Source organism: Lissotriton vulgaris, chromosome 5 (assembly GCF_964263255.1).
Source record: "Lissotriton vulgaris chromosome 5, aLisVul1.2, whole genome shotgun sequence".
Classification (NCBI taxonomy): domain Eukaryota; kingdom Metazoa; phylum Chordata; class Amphibia; order Caudata; family Salamandridae; genus Lissotriton; species Lissotriton vulgaris.
In genome coordinates, this window is record NC_141693.1 from 1,251,367,795 (window position 1) to 1,251,392,012 (window position 24,218).

The following is a 24,218-nucleotide window of genomic DNA, read 5'->3' on the forward strand; positions in this document are numbered from 1 at the left end:
GTTCTTTTCTGTAAATAGGGTTTTAGGAGGTATGCACTGCGGGCTAGAACGTGACTTACAGAAAATACCAACAAGCAATTCCGCCATAGTATTGAAGGGCCCCTGCACAGCGATATGAAATCCACATTAAGTGCTATAATACCTTCAAGGCAGCTCGCGGTAAAATAGTGCGTCCGCAAAATGAAGATAACACCCAGGGGGAGCTTTAGTTCAAATAAAGTGTCCAATTGTATGTGAAAAAATGCTTGTTTTGTTTGTAACTAAGCACATTTGCTCAAGTTACTTATTCTCAAGACAACGGATTGGTTAACGCAGTTCGATCCTCTTCGCAAAATCACATCCAAAATGCTGCGCTGGTGGTGTTAAGGATGAAACAGTCTATGCATATTGACAGCAGTACTGAACAGTTGAAATACCCGCGTGGGCTCAGCTCTGCCGCATTCACAATATGAAAATGACTCACAGGCACATTCCGCCTGGTGCGCATTCTTGAAATATAAGGCAGCAATATAAGAGCCCTTCATGAGCTGCCTGGACCGGGTCACAGTGTGCAACAAGCACCTGAGCTTGTATACAGAATTTCGAACCATTTAAATAACAATGTAATAAGATGCACACTTTTGACAACAGCATTGTAACCGCCTACAGTCACCGATGACTCAGTTAAAGAAACAACACTCTTAGCTTTTGTATACTGAAAAGATGTTTTTGTGTGTGATGGGTGAGGGGGTGGCTTGGAATGGGTGTTGAGTAGTTCCTCATAGCAGCACTAAAGTTCCTCTACGCCATGTTATAACAAAGAACGATAGAGGCAGCGTAGACAGGGCTTTAGGGCTGGGTGGTGGGGGGAGAAACAGACATGAGAGCGACTGTGCGAGATCAAGCAGCGACGAGTTGGGTGGGGGATTGAGATAATGCCGGGCGCCCGGGTTAAAGTGAAAGCGAGTCCCCGTGGTAAAATAAAAGCGGGTCCCTGTGTTAAAGTAAAAGTGGGCACCCATGAGATTGAAAGCGGGCCCTGGTTATTGGAAGGGGAGGTGCTGGCGGCTGGGGAGGGGGAGGAGAAATGAGAGTAAGGCTGTGTGCGGGGAGAGAGAGCGGAGGTGCTGGCGGCTGGGGAGGGGGAACAGATGGCGATGGCTGGAGATTTGATGCTGTGCACGCGCATTTTAACTCATTGCGCTTGCGCATTGAGCTAAAAGCGCACATGCGCTGCATCAAATCGCCAGTCTAGTTAAACTCTGTTTAAGCCCCTATAGTCTCTCAAGCTCAATGCGCATGCGCATTGACAGGCGAGACTTAAAAATTCATTGGGGCAGATTTATGAGGCTGTTGCGCCTCTTTGTGCCGCAATTGCGTCACTTTATTTGACGCAACTGCGGCGCAAACAATGCCTAGGAGATGCACTGCGCCATAAGGAGGCGTTCCTGCGCAGGGGGGCGCTTTCCTGCGCAGGAACGCCTCCTGAAAGTGGCTGAGTGAAATCTATGAGATTTCACTCAGTCACTTTCAGGGCAATGCTGCGTCAAAACCCTGCGCCTGCTTGAAGCAGGCGTAGGTCTTGACGCAGCATTGTGCAGATGGTGTACCGCCGAGCCTTGCTGGAGCTGCGACGCAACTCCAGCAATGCGCCACATTTCCGGCACAGATGCGTCACGCATCTGTGCCGTTTTTGCACCATGGTGCGTCGCATTATAAATGCGGCGCACCATGGGTGGCGGAGCTGTGGCGCACTGTGACGCACGTTAACTGGCGCATCCCTGGGGATGCGCCAGTTGACATAAATCTGCCCCATTGTATCTAAGGGAGGTGTTAAATGGTGCTGCCCAGTACCACACTTGTTCCATGTCTTTGAAGGAAAAGTGCTCTAGGCCTGCAGTACCACACTTGTTCATTGTCTTTCACTGAAGATTGTGATGCTCTTAACCAGTGCGGTTTGTCTTGTGTGTGAGCCAAGGACAAGCAGTGCTCTTGCTTCCCGTGCGCTATCAATTTCTGTGTGGTTTAGGTTCGACTAAAAGCTTGTTTCAGCTTTTTTGCCAGCCTCATGATTTCTCAAAAAGAATAAATAATCTTGCTTAGAAAAAATGGGCTTTAGGTAGAATCATTTCAGTTCTACAGCAGACAGAGTGTCATTCACCTATTAATTCAGCCCTTCAGAACAACCTACATACAACTGGGCAGTGGCTTATCCCTCTTCAGCCATTTGCTTTGCTGCCAGTGTTTGACTGTGCCTACGAGACAAACCACTGGAATTTTGGATGTCCGGTAGTGTGAATAACAATATTTTGTCTGCTTACTCGGTTACTCTGCATCCAGTGGAGTCTGACCTCAGGAGATATATTCCCTTTTCATCCTCCAGCAGCTCGTCTGCCACTGCAGACTCGCGCTATTTGAGTAACATTAGCTCTGTTGCCATTGCTATGGGATTACAACATCCTTATGTAGAGCACCAGGCATCTGTGCTGCAAGCTTCAAAACAGTGTCCACATCTTGAAATGGTATTCTGCATACTTTGTGATTATTTTACTGTTTTAAGATGGCAGACCAGTGGGAAGCATTACTTTTGAATTTTGTTATTTACGTTCATGACTTACACATTTTAGTTGCCATTTATGTGTTTCTCTATTTATATGTACATGCTTACACTACATGGAAAACCACCACTTTGTTTTTTAGCCTCTTAAGTGCTGCGCCTATACCAGCGGCCGACGGCACCACTACCTCGGGAGTGCTGCCGTCGGCCGTTGGACGTTCCAACTGCACCTGCGCAATGGAACGTTCAGCACTGGAGCTGGACGTTCCAAAGCAGCTAAGGTGTTAGAAGGCAATTGGGGCTTTTTTTAATATGTTATCAAGGAATGGGTAATAGTTCTGTAGTTAAACTGACTAGTATTACAATACTGTGTGCATGAGAATCGTAGCGAGTTATGAACTGGCAGATGCAAAGGAGGTTGTGGAGTGTCGGGACAGCTGACCTACTGAGAGCTCCCCTAGTGAGGAGCCTAGTTACTTTGCTTCTATTACAGCCCATAGCAAACTAGCTATGCCACTGTCTATAGACCCGCTTTTTCAGTCATTCAGTAGATTTGTAGAGCGCTTCTTGTCACCCGCGAGGGTATCAAGGGACAAAACCTAATTTCATTGAAGAAACTAATTTTCTTCAAAAACGAATGGCTTCTTTATGTTGGATGTACTGTTGTCTCTTGTTTGACTCATTTATTTATTTCCTCAAGGTAAGGTCCTTGCTATGGAAATGCTAACACTAGATTAAAGAAAATACTCTGCACTAGGTTGGCTGATTGCCTTGTTTATGATGGATAGGTGAAGCCACGGCCTCTTTATTTAGCACTTTAATAAGTAATTAACTGATTTTGTACATGAATGATGTAACATAGCTCTCAAATTCTGCTTGTGTGCAGGAAGAGCACATACCAGATGCAAGTCATTAATCATCTCTGCATACGATATGGTGCATTATAGCTTCTGAGTTCATAGTAAAGTATGAACAATTTGCATCTAAAGGTACAGACTGATTACACAGAAGTTTTAATCTTGAAAATTTAATTTGTAATTATTATAAAGGGAATATTGTCTAGTGATTAATCCTATCTAGATTTAATGGACAGCACATCTTATTCATCTACATAATTAACTCCCCCTTCATGTTTTGGAATGTTTAGTGCATTTGTTTTTTCATTTAGTCGAAACAGCTGAAAACACATTTTTTTGCAATTATCATTGGTATACAGAAATTTACTTTTTCTATGGGTATTTATTTATTTTTAAATTGCAAACCCAATCCACACTATTGGCATCCAGCATCATCGTTCAATTACTCCCAATTATTTCTTGCAACGTTTTCATTTGAGTTGCTCTGTCAATGTGAGTAAAAATAAATATTTGCTTTCAGGTGCGGTTAGTTCAAAAGAAGGATACAGGTCATGTTTACGCAATGAAAATATTAAGGAAGGCAGACATGCTGGAAAAAGAGCAGGTAAGTCTGCCTATTCAGGGGCTTTTATATGCTGTATGATTGAGTTATTTGTGCCGTCGTCCGAAATTGGAAGTCCTGACTTCAGGGTTATTTATTTCTTTATTGATATAGTTGACCGTTTTGTAGAGCACAGACCTGACTGCTTTTCGTTTTGGAGCACGGTACCGTTTGTAATATTACAAACTACATTGAATCATATTATGAATAGTCCAGAACAGGGAGTGGTATTATGCGAAACACACTGTTCAGGTGCAGGTGCGGGTGAAGTATTGGTGGGAGGAAAGAGAAACAAGCAATTGCAATGCAATAGGACTCGCATTCAGGCGAGACCTATTGCATTGCAAACGGGAGTGCCGGCGAGAAGGCATGAGCAGCAGGGGGTGAGCAAAAAGGTACAGATGCGGGAGGGGGGGTCACGGGATGAAAGTAGTGCTGTGCAACACTGGAAGTAAAGGGGCCAGTAGCCATGGAAGGACACAAATGACGACATGGCAGTCATAAGGAGGGACTAACAAGCCTAAAACCAATCGGAAGGCAGCATTTAAGGCACAAGCCAATGAAAAAGATGGGCGGAAAGTGGTAGTAGCTTCCATGGGGCATCCACTCCATACCTAATACTGCATGCCTCGCAAAGCGAGCAGCGCATACGCGCTGCCACTGTAGGCTCGACCTAAAAAAAAAAGCTGAAGTGCCATAAAATTTGACAATTTCAGATTCAGCACTATTGAATTTATCTCTCCAGTGGGCTGAAGGGAGGGTAAGTGGTACCTTTCTTTGCGTCTAGTCTCCTCCACACATTTAAAATAGTAGTCTCACACTCGAGCACTTACAAACTCGCATGAGCGTGTCCCGTTCTTTCGCGAAACTGACAAACCCGACAGTGTCTGATGGTAAAGTAGCGGCATCTGTAACCACATGGCAGTATGACCCAGTGTTTGATCATAACTCTGGCATTATGGTAGCAGTGATTTTTAGATGGTAGTGAATCTTATTTCCTAGGCTGTAAGGTGGTTCCTCTTTTTGCGTCCCATTCAGTACAGACATTTAACATTGTAGTCTAGCAATCGAGCACTACCATAAAGGTATTTGGTCCAAACAATGGGGCTGCATTTGTAGAGGGAGGGCAATGGATTCTTACTACGGAGTGCCTTTGAAAATTTCCGAAATTTCATTCAATCCTGTGGTCGCAGTATTAAATTTCATTATAAGAAAGGCTTCTCGCTGTGCCAGTCTAGAGTCAACATTTCCTCCTCTTGGATCATATTCAATTTTCGAAATAATCGTCCACCGAAGATCTTCTTTGTGTTTATGCATGGCCCAATGTTGGACCAATGGTGCATTAGGCACCTGACGTCGTATTCTCGACTTATGTTGGGTTATTCGCTGTTTTGCTTCGTGCGTAGTTTTTCCGATGTACAATTTCGGACATGGGCACCAGATCCCGCATATGATGTTTTTTGTCAGGCAATTCGTTAAAGTTAGGTGCTACCAGTGTATTCTGTTGAAGCTGAACACAGATCCCTTCTCTGTTGAAGAACAGCAGGTACAGTTGCCACATTTGTGGTGTCCGACTACTGGTGGTAGTCCCATCATTCCTCTTAGTGTAGGTTTAGGTTCACGAGGCAGAGCTGCCCGCACAATGTGGTTTGCCACACTTTTCTCCTTTTTAAATGCAAAAAGGGGAAGTTTCTGGAACTCTCAGTGTAAGTCTTTTGACTAAATGCCAGTTTTGCATTACTAGTTTACGCAGTTGATGTGAATTAGTGCTAAAGGTGGAGACACAGACAATCCTTTTTTGTTCCTGACGTATTTTCTTTTGTAGCAATGTTTCCCTTGGAAACCACCAGGCTCTTCTTCATGAATGTTTGAGAAGTTTTTTGGGGTAACCTCTTTCAAGTAACCGCTCCAAAAGTGCATTTGCATGTATGAAATATTCCTCCTTGTTGGAGCAATTCCTCCGTATTCTTAGAAACTGCCCAAAGGGCAGATTCTGTTTGATGCTTCTTGGGTTGTGGCTTGTGTAGTGCAAAGCCTTGTTCCTATCCGTGGATTTTTGGAATAAAGTTGTACCCAGTGTCCCATCAGTTGCGTATACTTGGACCTCCAGAAAATGTATGCTTTTATTAGAGGCCATATGGCTGAATTTAATGTCCTCTGTTCTCATGTTAAGCCATGCTACAAATTCATTTAGTCTATCTTGTAATTCCGACCATATTAAGAAAACGTCGTTAATATATCACATATATATTTTGAGATGTAACCTGCGTATGGGTTACATCTGAACATCTGGGTTATCCCCATGACAATCGCTCGATCCACAGCTGCCAGTTCCGAGCGATTGTCATGGGGATCTCGCAGGTGTATGGAATGCTGGTGTGCGTCCTCTGAAATGCCCTAGCCTACATGTATCTCGCCATCCTAACACATTCTTGCTGCGCACCATTATGGCAGGGTCCGGTTTCAGCAGAATCTGAGTCAAAAGAGCCGTGGGAGGCATCCCACACTCCCAGTGACCTACAGCGTGCCAGATAAGTGACTGAGCCACCCAGTGTAGCTGGGTGACCAGATAGTTAAGCTCAAAGTCTGGATCCACCCTAGTCTACTGGGAGCCGCAATTACTGCTCGGCCATCCGACGTCTCGAAGAGCCCCAATAAAATGTAACCATGATGCTATCCAGTTCCCCAACAGAAGTTCCATCAGCATGGTTGTGAACAAGTAAAGGAGCCACTTCAAGATCACCATCTTGATGATGACTATCCAGCCACTGATTGAGATGGGTATTGTACTCCAAAATGCTACTGATAGCCTGGGCAAAGTTACCTTCGAAGAGCACCTCCGCCGACCTATACATGGCTACCCCCAAGTAGGGGATTGTATGATGTTCCCAACACAACACAGGGGCAGCCGCAACCCACCAGTGTAAGGCTTCAATGAGTAGGCACAGGATTTATGGCAATTAACCACAAGATCGGACATCTCCTCGAACGGCCTGCTATCGCCTCCTCTAAGCCAGAAGTCACGCTATGCATAAACAACAGCATATTGTCCGCTTATAAAGAAATGTAGAGGGAATCTCCCATGATCTCCATGGTAATGCCCACTGTAGGAAGGGGGAGGCTCTAGTTGGCGCAGTGCAACACTAGCGACAAGCAGGGACTCTCTCTTCCTCGTCAGGGCTGAGGGTTACCTTCCAGACAACCTCTGCTTACCCTCTAGGTAGTGTGGCTTAAGCAGTCGTAGGCTAATCTTTGGGGCACATAGGGTTAAACACTTGCAATATTATACCGTCACAACCAACCCACCACACAATGAGACCAGACTGTATTCTGTACAAATATATATCTTTATATAGACTTTAAGCAGGTTGGTGAATACAGTTAGCAAACTTTCAAATAGCGGTTCCAAGTTACTTAGTTCAGGTTGCCACAGTTCTTTCTAGCAATACGAGTTCTTTAGGGCCTTCTGGCCAGTTCAACAAAGTTCTTGTAGAGCGGGCGGCTTCCAGGGGAGCTGTCCCACGTCGCGTTGCCTTCCCGGGGTCGCTGTTCGTTGCGGCTCTCAGCCGAGCAGGTCACGGGTCATCCGGGGCAGCGGTGTTCTGTGGCGGCAGGGTCCTTTCCTCGTCGTCCGCTCCGACCCTGGAGGCGGCGGCTGCGTAGGGGCGGCAAGTGGCAGTACGGTCCCCAAGTGCAGGACGTACCCAGCCAAGTGCCGGTGCAGCTGTGTGCTCACAGCTGAGCTGTCGGGCAAGATACCGACCCAGTGGACTCTCGCAGGGCAACTGTCCGTCTTTGCAAGTGGATTGGCTGCTCGTGGCGCAGTCAACTCGGGAGCTCGGACCGGACGGGTCCTCCTTCGCTTTGCTCTCGGGCTCCCGATGCAGTTGCGGTCACGGTGTTCGGACCAGCGGCGGCTGGACCTCACTTTGCTTTCGCTGTTGCTTGGGGCCCCGGTCACGGTGGTCAGGTGGATGTCGTTGCCTTGGAAGAGATTCCTCCGTCGGTACTGCAGCGATAGGCAGCACACGCAGTCGCTTTCTTCAGGATGTAGCGCCCACTGGTCCTGGGGCGCTGGTCAGGGGGCAAGTTCACAGCAAGCCCTTGGAGATCGTTTCAGCAGAGTTTGGCACAAAGTCTTGTCAAGTAAAAGTCTTCTGGTAGTCTTTCCTTTTTCCTCTCCTTCGGCAGCAAGGCACCAGACACAGGCAAGAGACAGCACTCTTCCTTGTCCTTCACGGTCCTTCTCGTCGGGCAGAGTTCCTTCTGTAGCCCAAACAGGATCTAATTTTCAAGGAGCAGGGCTCCTTCTTTTATACGGTATTTCTTTTGTTCTCGCAGGCCAGGGGGGCCTTTGCATAGCCACTTTCAGTCCTGGAGTACCCTGGTGGGTGTACTCCGGCTTCTGCTTTCAGTGGGAGGGGCAGGCGCATCAGACGCCCCACAGGAGGTGGAGCCAGCATTGTGCGGACAGGGGCAGCCAGAGTACCTTGTTGATGGGGCTTCGCCCTTCCTGGGCCAGGTGTCGGCTGAGTCATCAGTCGCTCCCCAGGGGGGTGGAGCCAGCATTGTGGTGGCAGAGCACAGCAAGATCCAGAGTCAAGAGCCACTCCTACCTCCCACTAAGGTGTACTCTGCGCATTCACCACCTGTCATCCCCCAGCCCTGTCACTCACACGTCCCAGACAGTCAGATACACATACCAGCAGAGGCGGGCTGAAATGGTTAGGCAAGCAAACGCTGACTTTCTAAAAGTAGCGTTTGCAAACACAGGATACTAAAATAAACTTGACTACAAGAAATATTTTATCTTCCTGAGTTCAGGCATACTAAACACGACGCGCTACCATGCTCCTTGAGCCTGCTGGGATTATAGGGTGTAATAATTCCAGCAGCTCAGTCTGGCCTAATGGAGCAGGTAGCCTTCAATAGTGAAATACGGTTTTGGTTGTAAGTCACTACTAGGACATGCCACACACATCAGGGCTTGTCCTACCTTACACCTACAACGCACCCTGCCCGCAGGCCTACCATAGGGGTGACTAATATGTAGTCAAGGGAAGGTTCGGGGGCTGGCAAGTGGGTGCATTTGCCCAGCTAGCGTGACAGTACGAGACCGCACGCGGGTTCTGCGGTCGCAGTTCCCAGACACATCTTTACGGCTGCTTCGGTGGGTGGCGCAACTAGCGCTGCAGGCCCACCAGCAGTATTGGCATCTACAAGCCCCGGCACTCCTAGTGCACTTTACTAAGGACTAACAGTAAATCCAATGAACCAATCATGGATACCAATCGCATGTACAATTTACAGTAGGGAGCACTTGCACTGCGGCACGGGTCAGCCGTGGCGCAGTGCCCTGAGTATCGGAAAACCAGAAAAACATCGGAGGCACATCAGCAAAAAGTGAAAGGGAAACTCACGCCAAGGTGCCAGGTCTAACATGTGTCCCCTCCAGCTGAAATGTGGGGGGGAACTACCCTTCCCCAGGGAGTTCCACATCACTAAGGCGGAAAAATCTGGACAGACCGTCAGCGTTGGCGTGATCGGTGCCAGGGCGGTGTTCCACCGTAAAGTCCATACTCTGTAGAGAAATGGACCACCTCAACAGTTTCGGGTTCTCACCCCTCATTTGCATTAACCATCTGAGGGGCCTGTGGTCCGTCTGAACTCAGAAGTGAGACCCAAACAAGTAGGGTCTTAGCTTCTTCAGCGCCCAGACCACAGCAAATGCTTCACGCTCTATTACACTCCACCTACTTTCCCGTGGGAGTAACCTCCTACTTATGAAGGCTACGGGTTGGTCAAAGCCCTCCTCAGTCATCTGTGAAAGAACAGCCCCTACACCATGCTCTGAAGCGTCTGTTTGCACTATGAATTCCTTGGAGAAATCAGGAGCCAGGAGCACGGGCGCCGTGCATATGGCAGTCTTCAGGGTGTCAAAAGCCTTCTGACAGGTGTCAGTCCAAATCACATTCCTGGGCTGCTTCTTCGAAGTCAGCTCTGTCAAGGGGGTCACGATCGTGCCATAGCCCTTGACAAACCTCCTGTAATACCCAGTGAGCCCCAGGAAGGCTCTCACTGCAGTCTGGGTCTTGGGGGGTTCCCAAGCCAGGATGGTCTCAATTTTGGGTTGCAAGGGTGCTACCTTGCCACTCCCAACTTGGTGTCCCAAGTACACCACTGAACCCTGCCCAATCTGGCACTTGCTTGCCTTGATTGTGAGGCCTGCTCTGCGCAGGGCCATCAACACTTCCCAGAGGTGTCGCAGGTCTTCTGGCCAGGTGCCACTGAACACCGCGATGTCATCCAGGTAGGCGGCACTGAACTCGTCCAGCCCAGCCAACACCTGGTTGACCAATCTCTGAAAGGTGGCAGGGGCATTCTTCATCCCAAATGGCATAACCCGGAACTGGAAATGCCCATCTGGTGTCGAGAATGCCGACCTCTCCTTTGCCCCATCGGTCAAGGCGATCTGCCAGTACCCAGACGTCAAATCAAACGTACTGAGGAACCGAGCAGCCCCTAGCCGATCAATGAGCTCATCAGCTCTGGGGATGGGGTGCGCGTCAGTCTTCGTGACTGAATTGAGTCCTCTGTAGTCCACACAGAACCGGAGTTCGGGTGTGGCTCCCGGCGCAGCAGCCTTTGGGACCAAGACCACGGGGCTGGACCAAGGACTGCTGGAAGACTCAACCACCCCCAGGGCAAGCATCTTGGAGACCTCCTCCTTGATGCAGGCCCGGACCCTGTCAGTCACCCTGTAAGCCTTATGCTTCACAGGTAAGCTGTCTCCGGTGTCCACATCATGGACGCACCAATCTGTGACACTCGGAACCAGGGAGAACAGATCGGGAAACTGCCCCAGCAACTGGCGGCAGTCTTCCTGTTGTTCGGGGGTCAGGGTGGGTGAGAGGTTAACTCCATCCACTGACCCGTCTTTCTCACAGGCCACTAAGAGGTCAGGAAGAGGCTCCGACTCCTCCTCCATTCCGTCATCAGTTGCCAACAACATGCCCACTTCGGACCTTCGTAAGTGGGGCTTGAGGCGGTTGACATGTAGGACCCGCAAAGGGTTCCTGGGCGTCTTCATGTCCACCAAGTATGTCACGGGGCTCTTGCGCTCCACAACCTCGAATGGGCCTGTCCACTTATCTTGAAGGGCACAGGGCTCCACTGGGGCCAGGACATACACCTCTTGTCCAGGCTGAAGCTCGACCAGAGTGGCATTCTGGTCGTACCACCGCTTCATCTCCTCCTGGCTTGCTTCCAGATTTGCCTCGGCAAGTTGTCTGAAGCGTCTGGTCTGGTTTCTGAAGGCCAGCATGTAGCTATATACATTCTGGGGAGGTTTCCTGGGAGATTGCTCCCAGCCTTCTTTTACCAAACTCAGTGGTCCTCTCACGGGGTGACCGTACAGTAGCTCAAAGGGGCTGAACCCTAGGGACTTCTGTGGTACCTCGCGATATGCAAAGAGTAGGCATGGTAAGAGGACGTCCCACTTACGCCTCATCGGACCTTCTAGCCCCATGATCATGCCCTTCAGGGTTCGGTTGAATCTTTCAACCAACCCGTTACCTTGGGGATGGTAAGGCGTGGTGAACTTATACGTTACTCCACACTCTTGCCAAAGGGACTTCATATACTTGGATATGAAGTTGGTCCCCCTGTCGCTCACCACCTCTAGAGGGAATCCTACTCGTGAGAAAATTCCCATCAGTGCACGTCCCACCACGGGGGCCGTCACTGTCCTCAGAGGGATGGCTTCAGGGTACCGGGTGGCATGATCCACCAAGACCAGGATGAACCTGTTGCCCATGGCTGTCTTGGGGTCCAGAGGCCCAACGATGTCAATACCCACTCGCTGGAATGGCGTACCGACCACAGGGAAGGGTTGGAGGGGAGCCTTGTTCTTCCCTCCGGTCTTCCCACTTGCCTGGCAAGTCGGACAGGTTCTGCAATGAGCGTCTGAACTCTTATGCATTTGGGGCCAGTAGAAGTGGGTGACAAGCCTGTCATAGGTCTTGTCCATCCCCAAATGTCCTGCTAGAGGCACATCATGAGCCAGACCCAGTAGGAAGGCTCTGAACTTCTGGGGTACCACCAGCACACGGGCTGACCCAGGTTCAGCAGCCTTAGGCTCTGAATACAGGAGGTCGTTCTCCCAGTACACGTAGTGTGTTTTGGCCTGAACACCATTGGCCTGGTCGGCAGCCTGCTGCCGCATACCCACGAGAGAAGGGCATTCTTTCTGCTCCTTGCAGAATTCCTCCCTGGAGGGTCCCCCTTCTTGCTGCCAATGGGTCAGCTCAGGCAGGTCCCCCAGTTCGGCGATCTGTTCCCCTGTAGGCTCCAGGGCATCCCCCTCAAGGTCTGCTTCCTCCTGGACCGTGGGAACCTCAGGGGCCGGTTTCCCGCGCCCCCTGCGCCCTCTCCCTAAGGCCGGTTCCTGGGCCTCTCCTTCAGGCCCCAGGACCTCTTGATCACCCCTACTGGCTGCCATCGACCGGGTGGTCACGCACGCCCAGTCAGGCAGACCCACCATCCGCAGGTGAGTCGTTTTCTCCACCTTTTCCCAAGGGGAGTGCTCCAAGTCATTCCCTAGCAAACAGTCAACAGGCATGGTTTTTCTTACACAGACCTGCAGAGTACCAGAGACCCCCCCTACTCGAAGGGAACTTGAGCCATCGGACACTGACTCTCAGAATTATCAGCGTTGATAACCCTACAGTAGGCATGGGGTACAACCTGCTCTTGAGACACCAGGTGCTGCCTCACTGCAGTCACACTGGCTCCTGTGTCTCGAAGAGCCTCAGCTTCCTTGCCATTGATGATCACCACCTGCCCATATTTCTTAGTGTTAGAGGGCAGGTAGTTCGTAGGGATCATCTCACTGTCTCCTAGCGAGACCAGGGTCATGTGAACGGGATCTCCACCCCTCGGGACCATCACTTCTTCTCCTAAGTGAACACTAGTCACTTGACGGGGCGGAGCACCAGTGGGTGCGGGTTTTCCAAACAGGCGACACTTGGGGTCACTGGAGATGTGTCCAGGCTCGCCACATTTGTAACAATTGAAGGGCCCCTTTGGAACAGGCTTACCTGTCGGGCCCCATTCTGCTTTGGGGGTGGGGGAGGCTGAGAACCTTGCTGCTGGTTCCCCTGGGAACTACTTTGGGGGCCTTTTTGGAACCCTTTCTGTTTTCCCCCCTTGTCCCCCCCACTCTTCTGCTGGGGACCCTGCCCACTCTTGGCGGAGTCTCCCACCGGACCCTTGTGGACCCTGGTGCTGAGCCAGCGGTCCGCCTCCTCAGCAAGCTTCCTCGGGTTGGACAGCTTGCTATCGATCAGGTGTTGGCGTAACTCAGGAAAACAGTGATCAGACAAGTGCTCCCATGCAATTAAATCAAAGAGACCTTGAAAATCATTCACTTTGCTACCCTTCACCCAACCATCCAGTGCTCTGCAAAAATAAGTCACATACTCCACATACGTATTCCCAGGCCGCTTAGTACATCCCCTAAACTTCTGTCTATACATTTCAGGGGTAAGCCCGTACCTGCTCATTAAAGCTTCTTTCATGTGGGAATAGGATCTCTGATTCTCAACGGGCAAATCTAGCAAGGTATCTCGCCCTTCGCTAAGGAACCTTCCCCACAACCCCGCTCCCCAATCCTTGTCAGGGACCCGGTGGGAGGACATGGCTACCTCGTATGCCCTAAACCACTGTCCTATGTCATCCCCCTTAAAGAACTCTTCAACTACGTCCTTCGGGATGTGCACTCTTGACTCTACCTGCACTGGCGATGTGCTGCCACCAGAGGGAGGACGATCCAAGCCTCTTTCTTTCAGGCTTATCTCCCTCATTTTCACTTCGTAATCCATTTGGTGCTTTCGCTCTTCCAGCGCCATTCTTTTCGTTTCAAGCTCCAGTTGGATTTTCAATTCTGCCAGCTTTCTTTCGTGATTCCTTGTTTCTTTCCTGTCTACCAGCTCCTCTGGCGACAGGCCTTTACCAAAGCTGTGCACGCTTTCTTGTCTTCGAGATCCACCAGATCCCCAAGTGCATTCTGCTCCTCCGTTGCATCTTGTTCCGCGAGGGCGTCTTGATCCTCCGGGGCCTTTCTGGACTCTATCCAGGCTTTCAGGGCCTTGTAGAGTTCTGGCTTATTCTTGCAACCAGCGTGCGGAACCTTGAGTTTCCTGCAAAAAAACTTCAGCTCATCCTTGGTGTATTTATCCAGCTTTGCGGCGTCCCACTCGACCTCCAACACCTCCGAGGTCGTGGACTCCGCTCCATCCAGGCTCTTCGTGCCCGGCATGGTTCTCACACTCGGAATCTTCTTTTCGGCAAAATTCAAAAGCAAAGTCTGTGGCTAAGTAACTGGACTGTAATCACTGTGCAATGGTCAGAAGTTAAGGTATAGATACTGCAAGTGTAAATTCGAAAATCCTCACCGCTGCGTCCAATGTAGGAAGGGGGAGGCTCTAGTTGGCGCAGTGCAACACTAGCGACAAGCAGGGACTCTCTCTTCCTCGTCAGGGCTGAGGGTTACCTTCCAGACAACCTCTGCTTACCCTCTAGGTAGTGTGGCTTAAGCAGTCGTAGGCTAATCTTTGGGGCACATAGGGTTAAACACTTGCAATATTATACCGTCACAACCAACCCACCACACAATGAGACCAGACTGCATTCTGTACAAATATATATCTTTATATAGACTTTAAGCAGGTTGGTGAATACAGTTAGCGAACTTTCAAATAGCGGTTCCAAGTTACTTAGTTCAGGTTGCCACAGTTCTTTCTAGCAATACGAGTTCTTTAGGGCCTTCTGGCCAGTTCAACAAAGTTCTTGTAGAGCGGGCGGCTTCCAGGGGAGCTGTCCCACGTCGCGTTGCCTTCCCGGGGTCGCTGTTCGTTGCGGCTCTCAGCCGAGCAGGTCACGGGTCATCCGGGGCAGCGGTGTTCTGTGGCGGCAGGGTCCTTTCCTCGTCGTCCGCTCCGACCCTGGAGGCGGCGGCTGCGTAGGGGCGGCAAGTGGCAGTACGGTCCCCAAGTGCAGGACTTACCCAGCCAAGTGCCGGTGCAGCTGTGTGCTCACAGCTGAGCTGTCGGGCAAGATACCGACCCAGTGGACTCTCGCAGGGCAACTGTCCGTCTTTGCAAGTGGATTGGCTGCTCGTGGCGCAGTCAACTCGGGAGCTCGGACCGGACGGGTCCTCCTTCGCTTTGCTCTCGGGCTCCCGATGCAGTTGCGGTCACGGTGTTCGGACCAGCGGCGGCTGGACCTCACTTTGCTTTCGCTGTTGCTTGGGGCCCCGGTCACGGTGGTCAGGTGGATGTCGTTGCCTTGGAAGAGATTCCTCCGTCGGTACTGCAGCGATAGGCAGCACACGCAGTCGCTTTCTTCAGGATGTAGCGCCCACTGGTCCTGGGGCGCTGGTCAGGGGGCAAGTTCACAGCAAGCCCTTGGAGATCGTTTCAGCAGAGTTTGGCACAAAGTCTTGTCAAGTAAAAGTCTTCTGGTAGTCTTTCCTTTTTCCTCTCCTTCGGCAGCAAGGCACCAGACACAGGCAAGAGACAGCACTCTTCCTTGTCCTTCACGGTCCTTCTCGTCGGGCAGAGTTCCTTCTGTAGCCCAAACAGGATCTAATTTTCAAGGAGCAGGGCTCCTTCTTTTATACGGTATTTCTTTTGTTCTCGCAGGCCAGGGGGGCCTTTGCATAGCCACTTTCAGTCCTGGAGTACCCTGGTGGGTGTACTCCGGCTTCTGCTTTCAGTGGGAGTGGCAGGCGCATCAGACGCCCCACAGGAGGTGGAGCCAGCATTGTGCGGACAGGGGCAGCCAGAGTACCTTGTTGATGGGGCTTCGCCCTTCCTGGGCCAGGTGTCGGCTGAGTCATCAGTCGCTCCCCAGGGGGGTGGAGCCAGCATTGTGGTGGCAGAGCACAGCAAGATCCAGAGTCAAGAGCCACTCCTACCTCCCACTAAGGTGTACTCTGCGCATTCACCACCTGTCATCCCCCAGCCCTGTCACTCACACGTCCCAGACAGTCAGATACACATACCAGCAGAGGCGGGCTGAAATGGTTAGGCAAGCAAACGCTGACTTTCTAAAAGTAGCGTTTGCAAACACAGGATACTAAAATAAACTTGACTACAAGAAATATTTTATCGTCCTGAGTTCAGGCATACTAAACACGACGCGCTACCATGCTCCTTGAGCCTGCTGGGATTATAGGGTGTAATAATTCCAGCAGCTCAGTCTGGCCTAATGGAGCAGGTAGCCTTCAATAGTGAAATACGGTTTTGGTTGTAAGTCACTACTAGGACATGCCACACACATCAGGGCTTGTCCTACCTTACACTTACAACGCACCCTGCCCGCAGGCCTACCATAGGGGTGACTAATATGTAGTCAAGGGAAGGTTCGGGGGCTGGCAAGTGGGTGCACTTGCCCAGCTAGCGTGACAGTACGAGACTGCACGCGGGTTCTGCGGTCGCAGTTCCCAGACACATCTTTACGGCTGCTTCGGTGGGTGGCGCAACTAGCGCTGCAGGCCCACCAGCAGTATTGGCATCTACAAGCCCCGGCACTCCTAGTGCACTTTACTAAGGACTAACAGTAAATCCAATGAACCAATCATGGATACCAATCGCATGTACAATTTACAGTAGGGAGCACTTGCACTGCGGCACGGGTCAGCCATGGCGCAGTGCCCTGAGTATCGGAAAACCAGAAAAACATCGGAGGCACATCAGCAAAAAGTGGAAGGGAAACTCACGCCAAGGTGCCAGGTCTAACACCCACCCTGCCGTACAGAGTGTGCAAATGGCTCCAAAGCTAGGGCAAATAACAGACCGGACAATGGGTATCCTTATCTGGTGCCCCGTCCATTGTGCACACGTCGGATATCACCGACCCAGTTCTAACCCCCGCCGCCGGTATAGTATACAGCAACCAGGTCCATTTAACAAATGTAAGACTGAATGCAAGAATGCTAACCTAAAAGAACTCTCAACAAAGAGAATCAAACGCCTTCCTAATGTCGACGGATTGTACTAGTGAATCCAGTGGAAGGCGGTCTCGCATATCAAGGGCATGTGTCAGCTTTCAGATATTAGGCAAGGTGCTATGGGTAGGAATGAACCCTGTCTGATCAGGTCGTATCAGATTATCAATTATCCAGAGGAATTTTTAATGTCGTAAAACAGGGTACTATTAAAAGCAAGTGAAACGGATGTCCCTAACTGGTTTCAATTGACCAGATGCATCCTATAAAAATAAACATGTGGTCAACATGTTTCAGCTTCTGGGCGTATTACTTGAAGCTTTCGTCAGGACCAGCTCCACTACGGCAGTATAAGCATGCTAAGGCTTACCCTAACCTGTGGTGGAATTAACCAAAACCACTCACGGTTATGTAGCAGCCTTCAAGCATTTCTCAAAAGCCGTGAATGCGTTAAAAATCGATTAACACCACTCCTTAGGTTCTGGTGGGTGACGGGACTCTGTGTCTGAATTCCACAGGGAACCTACTTGGGCCCCAACAGACCTGGAGATTATCTCCATTTTGACTCAGAGTCCCGCCATAGGAAGGTTTAAAGGACGAGAAAAATTGAAATGGACATTGGGTGGCAGATTAAAAGGAACCAATTAGTAGATGGGGAGAGGTCAGCAATTGAGTGTACTAGTAAAGGATGCTGAGACCGGGAAGGAAGGACACAGCTGCTGGACGTGCACTGTAGAGGGTTCATGGAGGACTGTTAAGTGCAACAACAGAACCACTTTAAAGAGAATTGAAGCATAGACCTGATGGAAGTTTAAATATGCAATTGATATGCTTCTGACGAAGATGTAATCTAGGAAACTGATACCATGAATTTACCTGAAAGCTAACCTAGGTCTGTATTTAAAGCTTTTGATGCACCCTACCTTTTAGGTACGGTTACGGTCTCATTAACACCTCTCCCTAAAAGATCATTTTTGAGCAGCTCATAATCGTTAAATTAAATTTTGACTACTAACAATATATTTTTGCATGCTATCATTGGGAATGGTAATGAAAAGTATAATAGATCAATAAATACAGTATCCGTTTACGAAAGACGGCGACCGGGAAACAACAGAGGAGGGATACCGCACTACTGCACACCGCGATTGAGAAAACGCACCCGTTTTCATAAGCGTCTCAGCATTTGGATCCCCTCCCGGTACAGCCTAATACATACCCGTATTAAGTGCTATTTCTGGAAATTTTGACCTAACCTATTGGGCGGAGCATAGCAGCAAGATTATCTCTTGCACCTAACATAACTGGATGTACCATTCCAATTAACCATTATATATGAGGACATAAACACTCAGTGAATGCCACTACGAGTACCAGACTGTTCTCAACTCACTTTATCTGAGTTGAGTCTAAAGCCCTGAAGAGTCGTGTTGACTCACCTGTACACGACGAAACACGTGTCGGCTAACTGTGATTGTTCTTCAAGTCTGGATACATTAAACCGTCATCTTGCTGTGACAAGAAAAACACTAAAGAATCTGCTTCTGTCTATTTAATTACATTTGTCATTGTATTATTTTGTTGACACCCTATTGTAGTTGCGAGAGCACAGCTGTTGTATTGTTGTTAAGTCATTGACTTTTTTTAGACGGTTAAGGGCGTTTTCCGTCTGCTCTTCACGCACTACCCATCGACTAACTTATATTACACACTGTAACGTAGAATTTGAGGCAGAGCGCCCCTAGTATCTGAATTCTCTTAAAAACCCCTGAACAGCTGTTTCCAACACCTAAGCACAGACCCTGAGAGCAGAGTTTTTATTACCTCCACTTCATAGTAGGGTGCCGAAACCCCCTCCAAGTTCAACATTTGCTCAGAGTGCCTTCCGAACAGGACAGCTGGAGTTCTACTACGAACCTCCCTGGTACCAAACACGTCTCTGTAAACGGATTACATTCCGGGTTACTTTATAGAGCGCGCTGGGATTTTGCCCTGTTCTTCTCAGAAATGCGGTACTGATTTGAAGCAGAGAGTACACAGAAGGATCCCAGATGCTAATTGACGCTCTGTGTGATTCAATGTCCTCTGACACTAAAAACAAACAAACACTGAATAGTTTCGGCAGGGGGTGGGTGGATTCTCATCTAGTTATGAGGGGATGTTCGGGTTCTACTGACTATGCGTTTGAAAATAATTTTAAAAATCAATGGTCCCCACATCACGGATAACAGTACATTGCATGTAAAGCGTACCAGTGCGACTCAATGACCTGTGCCCTAGTGAGGGCGAAGTACACGAACAATCGACCCCCGTCCCAGCTGTAGATTGGGGGAAACCTTGAATGAATAAAACTATATGTAGCTCGTCCAGCAAGTCAAACGGCGTAGATGCTTACATGAAAGATTAACAGGCCTCGCGCACCGTACAGCACAGGGCCCCTGACTCGAAAAAGATTATATTTATGGGCAGGGGTGGCGAAGGAGGTATAATATATTATATTACTGGTTAATAACTTCTAGTGGTAGCATACTGTGTTTTAGTGCCCACCTGACTCTTTTGTTTTGCTTTAGTTGTTGGGCTGTCTGTGTGAGGGTGGCTCTGTGTAGGTGGCTCTATGTGAATGACTGTGAGTGGGTGGCTCTGTGTGGGTAGCTCTGTATGTGTGTGTGTGTGTGTGTGGCTCTGTGTGGATAGCTTTTTTTGTAGGTGCTTCTATGTGTGGGTGGCTCTGTCTGTTGTGAAGGTGGCTCTGTGTAGGTGGCTCTATGTGAATGACTGTGTGTGGCTCTGTGTGGGTGTAAATGCAATAGGTCATGCATTTGCTGCCTGCTTACTTCCTGCAGAAATCTTAGAAAGAACCGCTATAATAGATGACTAAGCAAAGAGCATAGATGACCTCAGACCTCGTGATTATACCTAACGTCTTGACACAAGCAAAAATATGCTATTTGGACACTTGCTTTAAATGTTCTCTTTTTGCTTTCTTGTTATTTGTGTAATTTCTAGGTTGGACATATCCGAGCAGAAAGGGATATCCTGGTGGAAGCAGACAGTTCTTGGGTTGTGAAGATGTTCTATAGCTTTCAGGATAAGCTAAATCTCTACCTTATTATGGAGTTTCTTCCTGGCGGTAAATACTTAAATGAATGTGTATTTGCAGAATTTTATCCCAGAATTAGATGTATAGTCACATTAATATTTTAATTTGATTCAGAAACGGTGAAACCTTTTTAATGGCCCTTGTAAGTCGTTTGACTTGTGAAAATAAATGTATCTTTCAACTTCCTATCTGAACCTCTTGAACTCTCTTCTCCCTCTTGGGCATTTGAAAAATTGTATGACATTTCAATTTATCCAACAGTGTCACATTTTTATAGCGTCATGTATTTGAAATAGTGCTGCACAAGACTACAGTGTACAAAATTAAAATATTATAATGCAGCAGAGCATAGAAGTACATGTTTTTGGTGAAACTTATCAGGAAAAAGACACCTAGGTTTTATGCTACCTTTCTTCCAGTTAGTCAAATGTACTCAGCAATTCACTTGCTGAATTATTCAGAAACAAAATGTAAAAAATTATGTTGTTTTAACATAACATTTTAACATAACAGAATATAAATAGCTATGTTCATATCACTAACAATCATTGAGGGGGAAAACAACAAGCATTGAAAATGCAACAGGTCTCGCCTTTTATTAAGTTAAAACCATTTGCTTTGCTATACAGCACCATTAGCAAAGCAATGCTTTTTTATTCACCCGTTCTCCATGTTGCCTTTAGCCCCTCCTCATGCTGTCCAAGTTGTAAATTCCCCGCTCCCCTCCCGTGCCTCAAGGCAATCAGAACAGAGGCACCATTGCAGCGCGCACTCCCAGCTTCTTCCTTCCCCTTGTCCATGTTATTACTGTGAAGCGCATCCGTGCCTCAGGCAAGCTGAACAGCGGAGGCAACATCACAGCATGCAATCCCTGCCTCCGCGGCAAATGCTAACATGAGCCTTTGAGCCATATCTGTGTTCTTTTTTTTTTTCTTCTTACTGTTTATCATAGGCTTGCTTTTTTTTAGTAGATAACAGTTAAAACCAGGGCTCATCGAATTTTGCTGCCCAAAATAAGGCAGTATTTTTTGGGGCTCAATATAGGTCTGTGCCAAGCTTAAAGCTGTTCTCTGGGTTGGAGGAGCCACTGCTCAGAAGAAGCAGACCTTATAATCACCTAAGTTGCCGAGATGATGTCAGATGGCAACGCCTCCAGCCGAGGAGTGGAGTCCTCGGAGCAGTGAAATTGTCCATTTCTGCTGCTCGATTGCGCTAAATTAAAAAAAGGTGAGAATGTTGTTGATCCTCGCTTATAATCAAAAAGCTCATCAGAAGGCCGTGTTGTGACAGTCCTACTGGTTCAGCGCTCCTAGAGACTACAGTTTAGGCACTGTAACTGCTCCTATATACAAAGGCTTCAGCCCCCGGCGAGAGTATCCAGTTTGGGTAGCAGCACAAACCGGTACCTCTCAAGTTGTCCACTCTTAAAAAATATGCAGAAACCTATGAGACACTGGAATAGAACTCGTAAGTAATGACACTGCAGAAACACTGTGCAGCCACATTGGTCAGAAAGGTCTCTGTGGTGTGTGTCCCTGCCTCCTCCTCCTGCTGTAGCTGGTGGCTGCTGCCAGTCCGTTGGCGGTGGGGAGGGAGGGAACTGGCCTAAATTGCGCAGGCGCAGCTTGTGCTTTTGAGGAGAACCTCCAGGGGCAACTGTCAACTTGAACCGGGCCCAGAGGTGGGGAGGAGAGCCAAGTGCGAGGACACGCAGGAAATACACACGGGAACACCGGCAGCTGCAACATAAACAAAATAATTGGTGTTTCTGAAATTATGTTATGCGCATCAAGTTAACTGAAGTATACGAAACAGCAGAACCATTCAATATTAAGACCGTTAAAGAACCACAGTCTATGAAAATAAAAAACAGACAAGGGCAATACACAGCACTGATGAAACTGCTGCCAAAGATTATATCAGTAGTCCTTAAAAGTGCGTAAATATACGGCACAACATCAATACAATATTACGTAAACCTCAACCAATAGCACCCGCACAAAACAGTGGCAAACAAGATGACGTCAGCTTGTCCAGATGGGCCGTCCTAAAAGTGGACAAGGCGGTAACCCCAAATCCCGTTTTTCAATCACCCGCCAGCTTTTAACGTAAACCATGACGCGCGCCAATTGAAAACAAGGGCGTGGCTTTAAGTTACTTCGGATCCTGGATCGATTCCAAAAGACCCTTGCACGTCAGGCGAGACCTAAAAAAATCTTTTGGTTGAAAATTGTATCAAAAGTAGCCATGCTGAAATATGGCTTGGAAGGAGACGAAGGAGGTCATGAAGTCTAGCTGCTTCATCAGGGTACAGTAATGAATGCTGTGCCTGGTTTTGAAGATAAATTACTTGTTTGTGTTTAACCTGTACACCACTATGTTATGTTATGTTATTAATCACTTGTAGCGCACGCGGATACTCAAGAGTGTCCCGGCGCGAAACCCAACAGCATAACATGTAGGAGCGGAAAGGAGCGGTGGGTTAATTAAAAAGCAAGGTCTTTAGCTGCTTCTTTAACAGCCTTAGATCTTGAGTATTCCTCAATTCATAAGGAAAGGGAATTCCAGGCCTTGGCTGCCTTACAAGAAAGAGAGCTACCTCCCGCTCGCGTAAGACGAAAACGGGGGATGTCTGCTAGAGGTAGTGCGGCAGAGCGTAATTGTCTTCGGGGGACGTAGAAGTCAAAAAGACTCCTAAGATACGGCAGCCCAGTCTTGTAGCGGGCACCATTGGCAAGATTGAGAGCCTTGAACTGGACGCCTTGCTCCACAGGGAGCCAATGCAGGTCCTATAGATGTTGCTTTATGCTAGATCTACCAGGGATACCAAGCGGCACTCTAGCTGCTGTGTTTTGAATGATTTGCAACTTTTTCAGCTTTTATCCAGGCAAGCCAATGTACAGTGCGTTGGCATAGTCAATACGCGACAGAATGAGGGCACAAGTCACCATTTCCTTGGCTGGTCTGAGTGATAGTGGAGTGGCATAAGCATTAAAAAGAAGGGGACTCATGGAGCCCTGCTGAACTCCTGTGGTCAACTTTCTTGGGGCTGAGGAGAACGGGGGCAGCCATACCTGCTGGGTTCTATCCTCTAAAAATGATTTGAGCCAATCCCATGCTAGACCTGATATTCCAATGTTTGAAAGGCGGGTCAGTAGTTGACGATGGGGCACCGTATCAAAGGTGGAAGAGAGGTCCATAAAATCAAGGCCGCTCTTCCGCCTGCAGCCAAACACTACTGTGTAATAGCAGGCTATCTATTCATGTTGACATACACAGTAAAAGATGGGTGGGTAAAAAAGAAGGTTGGAGTTCCTTGAAGCCACATTTTCTGAAGTAAAGCAATGCCCAGCACCAGAAATCCTTAGCAGTTGTGATAGGGCTAAGCCGATCGCCTGGTGGCAGCAAACCAACCCATGCAGAACTACTCCCACTGGGGGAATGGGAGCAGCAGACCTCATACCAGAGCAAACCACTGCACATTCAGAGTGTGGGAGAGTGATATGTGTTGAGAGATGGATGACCTGGATGAGGCTGTGGGTGCTGTAGGAAAAATGAAACATACATTGTGTCTGGGGGTTGTGGGGGCAGCCTTGAACTTGAACTCTGGATAAAAGAGAGGAATCCCAGGCTTTCTATCACTAAAAGACTACATCAGCAAAGAGGTAAAAGACCTTTGTATACAATCCCAGTACTTAGAGGGCAAAAGAGTATGTTGAGAAACTCTCTAAGAGAGAGAAACTGCAGAAAACAGCTTGGATGCAAAAGCAGAGGGCTTAGGTCTAGTATCCTTCAGAGCACATCTTTTTGTGCTGATAGTTTGGTTATGAGTTCTGGTGATCTTTGAATGGACAGTCTAAAGGGTAGCCCAGAGTATTACACTGCTGAAAAGTCATGTAAAAATGTTGTGCCTTCTCTCAAAGGAAAAGACAACCTAAAGAAAGCAAGAGAGCTAAATCAAATCCTAGTCTGAGACTTTTCCACGGTCTCTAACTGATGCAGATTGAGGCCTATCGCATGATTTATCAGGACAGAAAATATGTTAAAACCTCACATTCCTATATGACATTGTGTTATGGAAAGCGGTGTCTAGAAATGGTGCCACATTAGAAGAG

At 48.5% G+C, this 24,218-nt stretch overlaps 1 protein-coding gene across 1 annotated transcript in view; it reads left to right on the forward strand.

The window, feature by feature from the left end:
• The window catches only part of STK38 (serine/threonine kinase 38), a 395,034-nt gene that overhangs the window by 86,000 nt on the left and 284,816 nt on the right, over window positions 1-24,218 (forward strand). The window contains exons 4-5 of the mRNA XM_086923099.1: window positions 3,914-3,997; window positions 20,010-20,133. Coding sequence (XP_086779225.1) covers window positions 3,914-3,997; window positions 20,010-20,133 — 208 coding nt within the window. The remainder of the gene's footprint in view (window positions 1-3,913; window positions 3,998-20,009; window positions 20,134-24,218) is intronic.